Source organism: Aptenodytes patagonicus, chromosome 7, assembly GCF_965638725.1.
Source record: "Aptenodytes patagonicus chromosome 7, bAptPat1.pri.cur, whole genome shotgun sequence".
NCBI classification, from domain to species: domain Eukaryota; kingdom Metazoa; phylum Chordata; class Aves; order Sphenisciformes; family Spheniscidae; genus Aptenodytes; species Aptenodytes patagonicus.
The window spans coordinates 27,849,515-27,860,579 of NC_134955.1; the positions used below are offsets into that span (position 1 = coordinate 27,849,515).

General features: G+C 45.9%; 1 protein-coding gene across 2 annotated transcripts; it reads right to left on the reverse strand.

The window, feature by feature from the left end:
• Positions 1-1,464: 1,464 nt before the first annotated feature.
• FAM180B (family with sequence similarity 180 member B) lies at positions 1,465-5,479 on the reverse strand. 2 transcript variants are annotated; one of them, XM_076343409.1, is made up of 3 exons: positions 5,341-5,479; positions 3,377-3,456; positions 1,465-2,821 (listed from the first exon to the last, which is right to left on the reverse strand). In XM_076343409.1, the coding sequence occupies exons 1-3, from the start codon at positions 5,405-5,407 to the stop codon at positions 2,378-2,380; spliced, it is 591 nt and encodes a 196-aa protein (XP_076199524.1). In that variant the 5' UTR covers positions 5,408-5,479; the 3' UTR covers positions 1,465-2,377. The 2 variants fall into 2 exon arrangements, 1 of the variants encoding a protein (XP_076199524.1); XR_012995799.1 differs by lacking the exons at positions 1,465-2,821; positions 3,377-3,456 and adding an exon at positions 4,049-4,301 and having other exon boundaries at positions 5,341-5,408.
• Between the last annotated feature and the right edge of the window lie 5,586 nt (positions 5,480-11,065).

The following is an 11,065-nucleotide window of genomic DNA, read 5'->3' on the forward strand; positions in this document are numbered from 1 at the left end:
AATACGTTTAGAAATAAACAAAAAAGTAGGCTTCTAGCCCTTGTAGTAAAGGATGAGGGCTCAAATCTATAAATGGACCATCATCTAAAAGCTCAGAAGCAAGGTAAGTAAGAAGAATAAAACATGTATTTTTAAATCTCTTAATACTTGGGTCAGGAGCAGGCTCATAACTTGGAAGTGCGAGTAGTATCATGCCGTGTGATGGTAGTGTTGACTGCAGGGGCATTAGATTCTGCAGAAATTAGCTCCTTGAATACAAGGGTATGGCTAACCTGCCATATGCTGTATCGGTAACCTAGTGCAAGCGGGATCAAAGGTACCATTAAGTGATATTTTCAGCGTCTGTGTTCCAGTGGTTTCTCACGCGCTGTGTACCGCCGAGCCGTGGCACTGCTGTAGGGAGAACTGGTGTGGCTGCAGAGGGCACTGGTGTGTTCCTATGGGGCAATCGGTACCGGCGGCAGGATCCACACAGGCGGGTAGGAAGAAACCAGGAGGCTGGAGGCTTCATCGTAGTGCGATTGGTGCTGTTTCAGTTGAGCTAAACTCTGGTTTGTCTCCCAAACTACATAAACTGCAAATGTGCATCATCCTGAGCATGCACGGAAATTTGTGACATCACTTGAGTTTAGTTTATAATCTGCTCAACAGATGGCAATGCTTTTAAACTGATCCTAACAAAATCCTGGGTTCAAAACAGTGCATTTGCACCTGAGTCACCAAGCCAACCCCCTCCACCTTTATCCAGACATTCATACAGCTCAGACCATATATTCTCCAGCAAGACAGTATTTTCATGCACTAGGGCCATCCCAGCTCAGACTTTTGATGATGTTCTCTGCTCAAATGGAACTTGTCAGCAGCCACTCCCTGCCCCCGCCACTCCATAAATATCATAGACATTAGAGACTGGGGGCATATTTGGGAAAAGGGTGAGGGGTAGAGATTGGAGGTATGTAAAAAAACAGCAGAAGATTAGAAGAACATTAGGTGGGACACTAGTTTACTAGAAGTTATACTTCAAATAAAATGCTAATCTTACCTCCTACATCCTTTGGGGGAAAAAAGAAAAAAAAAGAAAAACAAACAAGCAACAACCAACCTACTTTATGAACTGCGCAAATCTATCTTCTCCTGTCATAGCCCTAACCTGACCTTGAAAACCATTCTCTGCGGCATCTTGCCTCCAGGCTTCTTATTCCTGCCTCACCATTTCTTCTTTCCATCTGTTGGGCAACAACGGCTTGGAAAAAAATTAACTAGGTCAAAAGCTAGCAGTTCCCACTTTGAATGTCACACATGCCTCCTTTGCTGAGCATGGAAAATTAAGAGTATATCGTTAGAAAGGGAATTACGGATCCCATCATCTAAGCACATGCAATGAATGTTCAAAGTTAATGTACCTATAAAGGCAGCGGGAAAACCAGTAGAAACAAACAAGCAAAAAAAATCAAAACCCTCCCGAGCAGTTAATTACATTTATTTAATTCCACATTGCAATGTGTAAGACAGAGAAAAGTTAAAGATCTCTTTCTGTAAAGTAATTGTATTTCTGATTTTTAAGCTAGAGATTGTGTATTTGTTATGTTTGGCTTGTAAAGTGCCATAGCTGTACAAAAAAACTTCATAGAAGAAGTAAAATCTTCTGAAGAAATAACTAGGTCATGATCCTTAGGAATTTAAATGAGATTTAGGGGAGTGTATTCCTAACAGATAACTGACAGAAAGCAATGTACATGTGTAAATATGAAATGCAAATACTAGAAAGTTTCATGGAATACATACATTTTCAGGTTGCTTTTTTGAAGAAAAATGCATACATGAGATGGGAAATTACTATGGACACATAAAATGTGATGCCACTTGAGCAGAGAGCTGAAATTAAATATGTGACCTATATCATGAAACAAAACAGCATCTGCTTAGCTGGTTACTGGAGAGGAGAAAAGATACTGTATTTGGCGGAAACCACAGGGGGAATATAAGGAGGCTGAACTGAATTATCTGAAATGAAGTCAGCTAGGACACCAGTGTAACATCCTGGAAAAAAACTGCCAGGGCATCTCCCTGGTAAGCATCAGTGATCAAGATAGATAACACATCTAAACAGCACTGCCCCCTTCAGCACAGCCCACTTAAAAAAACAAACAGAAAAAAGAAACAGGAAAGGGTGAAATGCATTTTATAGTTTTGTCCTATTTCATTTAAAAATAAAAGCTTGTGTATAAATCCTTAGAGGGTTGCCAACGCAACGCAGAAAGTGGGACAAAAAGGTGTGGCGTATTTGTACAAAGTCCCGAATAATGTGGAAAGCATTTGAAATAACCAAGGATGCAGCTGAAGACAGGTGTGTCCTTTCCTACCATAGTTTCCCTTATTAAGTGTCTCTCTTGGTCCTGGCCAGGTTCGAACGATAGAAATGTTTCAGGGATGCTAAATGTGAAGGCTTCTCCTTCCAGGGCCAGGAAGCCAGGAGGAGGGTGGTATTTGCAGGGCAGAGCCCCTTGCACAGATCACGAAACATTTCATCAACTAGCTGAGAGAAAAAACTAATCCAGAGATTTTTATCCAGACCCTGCAAGGAGCGAACCTGATAGGCACAGTAAACACTGGTGAAAAGGAGACGGTCAAATTCGGTTAGAGGCAAAGGGGTATCAGTCAGTGAATAATATCTCAGATGCTGCTCAATCTCTGTCGGTGTTTTGGGAACTTCATCCTCTAAAATCTGGATGAACCGCCGTGCCGGGCGCAGAGAGGCCAGTTCTTCGTCCCACAGCCGGATTGTCCTGTTGGCCTGGACATCCAGCCCTCCCCAGAGCATCTGGAAGAGGAGAGCAGCGTGAGCACGGGAAGCCCAGCACAAACCCTCCGCCAGTTATAACCGAGCTGTAGAGCCATCTGCAAAGCTGCCAAATCTCAGGCCGGGTCGAGAGGCGGCCGCTCCCTGACTTGCTGCCCACGGCCCGCCTAGTCCCACTCCATGTCCTTCTCCGCCAGCCCCACACCCCTTTTCTGACTGGCCCCACGCCTCGGTTTCCCCATGGGACCCGTCCAGCTCTCGCCTCCCGCCCTGCCTCTCCCGCTGCAGTCCCACCCACAGCAGCTCCCCGGCGCGGCCGCCTTGGGTGGGGGGAGTCCCTTGTCCCACCCCAGAGCTGTGAGGTGCTGCAAAGGGGGTCAGCGCCCCCTTCAGCTGCACCCCATGTTGGGGGGAGAAGCACAAATGCAATTAGGGCATCGCCGAGGCATTTTCCAGGTGCTCCCAAAAACCGACAGGGATGAGAACAAGCAGAACGTGTGAGTTTTTACGTGCAGGCAGGTGGGAGCGCGGGCGCTAACAGTGCCTCGGCCCATGGGTCCCCAATGCCCAGGAGACCTCTAACATGACGTTGGCATCCTCTGGGCCGCGACGGGGTGCGTTGGCGCTGGCATCGTCCCTGCTGTGAGGATGTTCATCTGGAAGATATCAGGCAGAGTTTGGTAGCGCCAGACCACGGCCCTTCCTGTTTATTTTTGTCATTTGGTTGTCAGTGATGTCTTCAATATTTCTGACCTGCCACTCACAGTTTGCCAAACATAACAGATGCTGACCACGGGATTTTGATGAGCAAAACAAGTTTTTTAAGAGGAGCAGAAGTGGTTAAGGGAGGCAAGTGTAAGTTTTGGATATGATGGCCCTTAATCCTGCCAACAGAGCTAAAGCATATGGCAGCAAAGGCACTTGCTTTGCCAGGCAGCACAAAAGGCCCTCACGCCAAGTATGGGTGGGTTTTGAACTGATGGTTTTGGCTCCTTGGCAGTTTTTGCTGGAGAAAGTAATGCTGCCCAACGGAAGGAGGGTGCTGGGAGGCTCCTTGACCTGCTGGTGGAAACATAACCTGATGGTTATGCTGGTTTTATACTTCTTCCCTGAGCATCTGCTGCTGGTGGGGGCAGAGTGTGAGGGTAAAAGAAACCCAGTCAGATCCATTATGGCTCTTCTCATGTCCAGCTAATTCTTTGCTGGGCCACCCAACATCATTTAAACTGGGAAAAAATGGATACGAGGCCAGAGGAATGGGAGTTTATTAATATGAGAGTCACATTAATCCTAAGAATTCTTCAATTTTCATTTACTAATACTTCTAGTGCTTTAAATTTCTGCATTTATTTTGCCTTTATCATTTCTTTCTTCATGAAAAAAGGAGACACAAGTAGCCTCAGTCCAGGACTGTGAGAAGGAGGCTGCATCCCCTCCCTTCTCTGCGTTGATCAGCGTAGTCGTGTAGCCAAGACCCTCTTCTACTTCTTACAGACTCATCCTTCAGGTCAAGAAACATGAAATGGAAAAAGCTCTTATAAAATAGTAAGCTCTCTGACACATTATTTTATTATTATTTTTATATGGATGAAGGCTTTTTTATATAAAAAAGAGGGAGAATTTATGTTGAGTACTCCAGAGTTAAGGTCAGCAGGTGCTTATAAAAAGTAGAAAAATGATTTAATACTGTAGGTGTGTGATGACTACTACCAACCCCCCCTTCTAACTTCCCATTCTTGATTAAAGCTTTTCAGGGAGATGTACAAGCTGCCTGAAGAAGTGCACTGCCACCCCCCAGGCTGCGGAGGTTCGTTCTCTGCACAGCTGCAGGCTCCCAGATCCAAGCCAGCTGTGGCTTTGGAATGTGAGCAGGGATGTAGCTGCTCTTTCCTACACCTCCATGGATGTGCCAGCAAGGCTTTTAGCTCAGGTAAAGTTACTACATCATCTGAAAATTTCTTTGCTGGGCTTCTGTCTGCTAACTGATCCGCTAGGTTCACAGATCCCTCTACTGAGAGAGGTCCGATTGGCTGCAAAGTCAGTGACTGTTGAATAGCCGCCAAACTGCTGTTATTAGTAACTGTCTTATAAATATATGCAGTGTTAGATTTTTGAGTAGAGTAGAACAAAAATTAAACAAAGCATAACAAATAATGTAGTGAAATAATAACATAAATATCCTCTGGGGATGGGAAGATGGTCCCTTCCTTACTATATCATTCAACAGGGGTTTTTTTTTTCCAAAAAGCATCTAGAAAATCCACAAACATTATTGCAGGAGCAAACTTTTTCAGCAGAGACCCAAGAAAACCCTCCCCCTGCCACCAAAAATAGCAGCAGGTCTTCAACCTGCAGGTAGAAGTGCCTCCCCCACTGAACAAGCCCCGCTGGGACTCCAGCTACCGCGCTCTCTCCGCGTCAGCACAGCCAGCTGAAGCGGTTGACCGTATCTGAAGAAGCAGGCAAAGTGTCACGCCACTGGCGGTGTACGAACGTTTGCCAAGCCAAGAAGCTGCATCGCTGACAGGTGCAATTCTTACCTGTCAGCCTCTGGGATCCAGCAAACACACACAGGATCAGCCAGGCGTTGAACTGCACCTGGGCCATAGCAGCCCTGCCCGGCAGCGGCTGCCACCCTCTCCGCGGACAGTGCCGTGTGTGCAGTGAGAGCGGTTTAGCTGTGGCGTCTTCCCTTGCTGCTTCTGGTCCCAGCAGCCTCTGTTGGAATGGATCCATCTTTCTGTGTTTCTGGTTGCAGTCCTGGAAAGGGCTTGCAGTTCAACTTGCTGACCCCGAAAGATACTTTCCATCGTATTCTGGAAACTTGGAAGACTTTGTTGTGAAGTTTTTGGCAAAATTGTTTAAGCTTCTTTTCCAAAGACTGATTTCCCACTGCAATTTATTATAGGGAGCTATTAGTTGCAAGAAATTTCACTACGCATGATTGCCTCTGAACAAGGCGGGGACCTCCTGGTCCCTTCAGCCTCCACACAGCGCCTCTGCCACATCTCCACGACACTTCTGCTCAGCTCCTTGGCTTCATTTTCAGTTTTCCTTTTTTCTGAGTTTGAAAATCTGCAAACAATCCTGAAATGTCATAAACAGATAAGGCTGGCAGTCTGTGCAGATTCATGGAAGGGCAGTAGCAGCCAAAATATACAAGCAGGCGGAAGAAACGTCACTTGTTCCATTCTGTATCAAACCTCTCAGAGGGAGAACTCAATATACTGACCTAGCAAAACAGCAAGGATCAGAGCCTGCCAGGCTTTAGCACCTCATCGTCCTCTCCTGTGACAAGACTTCTGGGTTATGATGAGCATGGTCTGCCTTAGATGTTGTGAATTACATAGACGAAACTTCATCTGATTCCTTTCACAGCAGATATCTGTCCTCCACACATCTTTGCATTTCTATTAGTGCCCAATCCCCAGTCAAGCTGTTCTGTATTTCTACTATGTATGGCACAATATTGTCCTGGGTTCTCCAAAAGGTTCTTGGATGCCAGGATTATGCAAATAAGTAATAATATGTATAAATAAGTAATAATACCATCTCCCTCAGGTTAAAGGTGTTCTTTGGGGACAGAAATCTGCCTAGAAAAGAGAGGAGGTGGAGCTGAAACACATACCTTTCTCAGCAAGTTACAGGGTGTCAGTTTGTAGTGACTACCGTCACCAGATAGTTTACTAGGGTAGGGATGATGTTCCAGTTAGTAAGTTGTCAGTGTGCAAAGTAGCAAGTCTTCTGAAAATTCCAGGATCTGTAGTTGTACCTGGCAATATGTGGACTCACACCAGCTGTGAAGAAAAGCAGCACAAAATGGAAGAGTCCCACAGATTTATCAAGGGATGGGGGGCCCTCAATATCCAGAGCCATTCTTACCCTCAGTTTGAATCAAAATAAGACCTGCGTTTCTGTCATAGCCTTGGCTACCTTCAAGTCAGGCTATGCTTCTTTCAGTTTTCATTATTTTCTGCTGCTTACGCTTTAGCTGCATCCCTTTCTTCTGGGATGAGATATCTGTTATTAAACTGTGAATAATATGCTACTTAAGAGGCAGACTCTGATGACCCATCTGTGCAGTGAGATTGATGTGCCTTCTGTTTTGTGCCAGAGTCCCTTACAATCCACAGTGTACACATGACTTTGTCTAGAAGTCACTATGCAAAAAAGGCCCTGCATCTCTTTGGCCATGAAAAAGCTTCCCTTTATCATGCAGCCTGTTACACATGGAGGAGTCCAGGATTTTGGCCAACATCTGCGAAGGCCATATATGATTTTGTCAACAGGAAAATTTCCTAGGAACAGCTTGCATCTGAAGTGCCTAGAGGTGGATGCATGTGTTGGTGGGAGAGAGAAGAGAGGAGGCTCAGAGGCTGTGCTTAGGTGAGTGATACAGTGGCAGGCGGAGGACAAGCATCAGTGGTAGATGCTGCCTTGAGCTGGAGGGATTTTGTAGAATTGCCTCACTATTCCGCACAGAAAGGCAATTGTAGAGTGATAAACATATGCCTTAGTTGTTTGTAAAGCAGCAGTAGTTATATGGTGCACAGAAACAAGCCTGAGTTTCTGACAGCTGCACATAGTCCCTGCATGTGCGACTGCAATGTTAGGCGGTGCGCCTGCTCCTCCAGAGGAATTTTGTCCTTGCCAGGTATTCACAGCTCAGTGTGCACAACGCTGCCCCTCCGCGCTCCCCCTGGTCATACCATCTGTTGTAGGAGCAGTTTCAAAACATCACATCAAGCCACGTTTCTGCAGGGGCACCTTGACTGGTTTCATGCTTTCCACCATGACCTCCTGAAGCAAGAAGATGGGAAAGGGGAGGGATGTGAGGGATCAAAAACTGCAGGAGCTGGTTGGATGCTGATGCAAAATTTGTTCCAGGTGGCCGAAGCTTTGCCTGTCACAGGGGAGCTGGGGCAATGGAGTGAGAAACTATTAAGGGAAGAGAGTAGTGAGGTGGCAGCCACCCTAACCTCAGTTTGCCACAGTCACAAGTGGCAGCATCTGCTGGGAAGAATTCCTCTGGTTCTTACATTACAGACTCCTGCAGGCCCTAAATCCTTGTGTCTGTTTCTTGGCTTATTTAGCACCTCCATCTGCCATTATGTTGTTTGTACAGACCTTTTCTTTTGTTACATTGTTTGATCTTTGATTTTTCAATTGTAAACATATACATAGCAGTGTTTGTACAGCTGAAGCTACCCATCCTCTCAACACAGTAGATTTCTGCTGCTTCCTTGTCCCATTGCAGATTACATCTGTATGCTGGGACAGGCATCTTGCCACAGGGACCCACACAGGCTGTGCTTAGAGACAGGCACACATGATCCAGGGCAGTAGCAGAAGGCACAAGGTGTGGTTAATACAGCAGCGGAAGAGCCTCTTTGGGAGGGAGGTTTCTTTGAGATGGGACTGTAGGGTGATAGGCAGCATCTTCATGAAAGGGAAATTCTGCTTATAGAGTTGGAGAAACCTCTTGCTTTGAACATCTTGCCCAGAACATGGGGAGACCACAGTCCCCAGCCTGGGCCTGTCTGGCAGGTGCTTGGGGGAGGAAGATGAGGCTAAGGAAAGAGGGGAAAGAAGAAGGACATACATGGCTCCCAGGGAAGGTGAGGTTTGAGTCACGGGAGCTGAAGAAGGAAGAAAACCTTGAGGGAAGTAGGAGTGAAGCACTGTCTGTAACCAGACAGGGCCTCCACCGTTATACTGGTATTTTCCAGGTATGGTGCTGCTGGTCCTTATGCAAATGCTTTCCTTGTCTTTTTTCTTTCAGCTTGTGAGCTGCATCCCCTGCTTGAAGGAGTAATGGCTGTGTAAGAGTGGCAGGGAGGGCCCCATCCCACTGCACCTACTGCACAAAAGGATCCCCCTCAGGCCTCACACAACTTGGAGAAGATGTAATGGGATGCAGTGTGATGGGTGATACGGGGCATGCTGTCATCCAGCCTGTCCCTCAGTAGTCCCATAATCTCTGTTCTGCAGGCGTGCAAGGCCCAGCTGAAATCTCCATCTGGATTTTGACTGGAGAGCAATCATAAGGGCCTATACAGATGGTGTGGCTGTGATGCAGATGGATGCCCTGACGCCATCAACAGCCACATCCTCAGGGAGGAGAGTCTGCTCGCCCGGCTGTAGGGAGAAATGCCAGAGTTCTGGAAAACACCAGCAAAACCTACTCAGCTGGGGAAGCTCAACATGGTGACTGTGAGTCATCACCTAAAGTCTGTTTGTCCCTGCAGTACCAGAAAATTTCTCTTCTGAATAGCGTGTCTGTAAGTCAGCTCCATCTGACTTGCATCTCATCCAACGTCCTCCTACAGCTGGGAAATCCAACCTAGGCAAACAAGCCTCATGGAGGCTGGTAGTGTGGACCAGGCAGGGACAGAGGATTTGGAAGACAGCTGTGTGCTTGACCAAGCTGACCACAGCCTTGCCTGGCATGAAGCAAGTGCCCACCAGCCACAAGGAACCCAGAGCGAGCAGGCTCCATAGGCAAGGATGGCCCCTGGGGCTCAGGAGCAGTGGAGGAGGTAGTGTGCCAACACTGGCAGTACCCTATGACGCTGTGTAACCTCTTGTGCCCTGGGGTAATGCGTCTGGGTGAGGAAATTGCACTCTTCATAAGCTTCCAGGCTTCTCTAATGAGAAGAGATTTGGGTCCATTAGCAACTATTCCACATACTAAAGACCTGCTGGAGCCAATGCCTGTCCCCACAGGGCTGGCTACTTTGACTCCAGTACACACATTCTTCAGCAAACCTTGCATTTTGTCTAACTTGACAGGGCATTGTGTCTACCATTTCTTGATGTTACGTCAATCAAATTCTCCCTCTGCACAAACATTATGTTTAAATGGCAGTTTTCCTTCTGTTCCTGCTACCATCAGTCTTCTGACTTACCGTACTGGGGAAATACATTTTTTTTATGATACATAGACCGTGAGTCTTGGCATGCTGCCTCAAGCAACCTGGGGTGGGAGAGGGCGAACATTGCAGGGAAATGTGCTTTATAAAGAATTTTCACAGTAGCAGAAGTGGTGCCAGGAACTTTCCTGTCTTGTGCAATAGGCATCAGCATGCAAAAAGAGCCACTGCAACAGAAAACAGAACCAGCTGTGGAATATGTTGTAGGAAGGACTAAAAGTACATTTCCTATTTAATCAGTTCAATTGATGGCAGATCCAAAGCGGAGCTAAGAATTGTATGAAACCCCAAACTTCTGCTGATTTGTGTTCCCTTCTCTTTCCTCTTTCCCATGAAAAGCTGTAACTTTTAAGGTGAGTGGCACATGCTATTAATTTTAACTAGAGAACACTGTTCTGAGTCACATCCCAAACACTGCCAGCCATAGCAGCCTGAAACAAATTAAAAAAAAAAAAAAAATTTAAGAAGCCCATGCTTACAAGGCTGGGGTGGAAACAAACATGAAACCCGATTCTTACCATACAGTTCAGCTCTTTGTCCTTGCAAACAGATCAAATTCTAGTCACAGTGAGTACTTGTCCCTTTTTTTTCTTAATTGAATTTATTATTGTCCTATCCCTTCGTCCATCCCGTACTCTAATCTCCTCCAAGCCCCTTTTTTAGTTACTGCTTTTACAATTCAAAAGCTTACGTAGTGATTCAGGAAATCTCTACAAACAGCTTGTGATTTTTTTTATGAAATCTCTTATACAACAGTTTTCAGATCTTAATGAGGTCAGTCAGCTTTCCGATGCAGAACTGCGTTACGCATTTTCTGGACTAAGGACAAGGGACATCATTAATTGATGACTGCTGTAATGTAATCCCATTCAAACAGGTGGTGGGTGGACTGAAACTACAGGTTTTTTCCAGCTTTTTTGGAAAGAGCTGAGGTTTTCCACAAGAGCAAAGATAGTGGTAATGCTGTTATACAGCTCAAAATAATTGCAATAGTGACAAAAAGGCATAGCCTCTTGTCTATGGGACAAGGGAAGGGAGATACTTTTGACTGCAGGAAAAAGCACAATCTGAAGAAGCTGGATAAAAGACTGCCTGATTATGAAGAAAAAGCCAGCATGAGGGAGTGGCACGTGAGAGGTTACCTGCAACTCCTTCTGCCAGGAGAACAGACACTGACTCAATTCCCAAAGAAACATTGCAGAGATTTCCACAATTGTTTTGGTCTGGATCCAAGTACATCTTCTGTTGTCCTAATAACAAGCGTATTAGGACCATTTACAAAAGCTTTGCCTGTTCACTATATTATTACGGTCTTCCCAACGCCCATCTTGGA

What these genes read in the sequence shown, in the direction of transcription:
- FAM180B (XM_076343409.1), bottom strand. Translation starts at nt 5,407, where the DNA reads ATGGCCCAGGTGCAGTTCAACGCCTGGCTGATCCTGTGTGTGTTTGCT. An exon ending in TGGATCCCAGAGGCTGACAG is followed by an intron (nt 3,457 to 5,340) that starts GTAAGAATTGCA and finishes GATATCTTCCAG; the next exon opens with ATGAACATCCTCACAGCAGG. An exon ending in ATGCCAACGTCATGTTAGAG is followed by an intron (nt 2,822 to 3,376) that starts GTCTCCTGGGCA and finishes CTCCTCTTCCAG; the next exon opens with ATGCTCTGGGGAGGGCTGGA.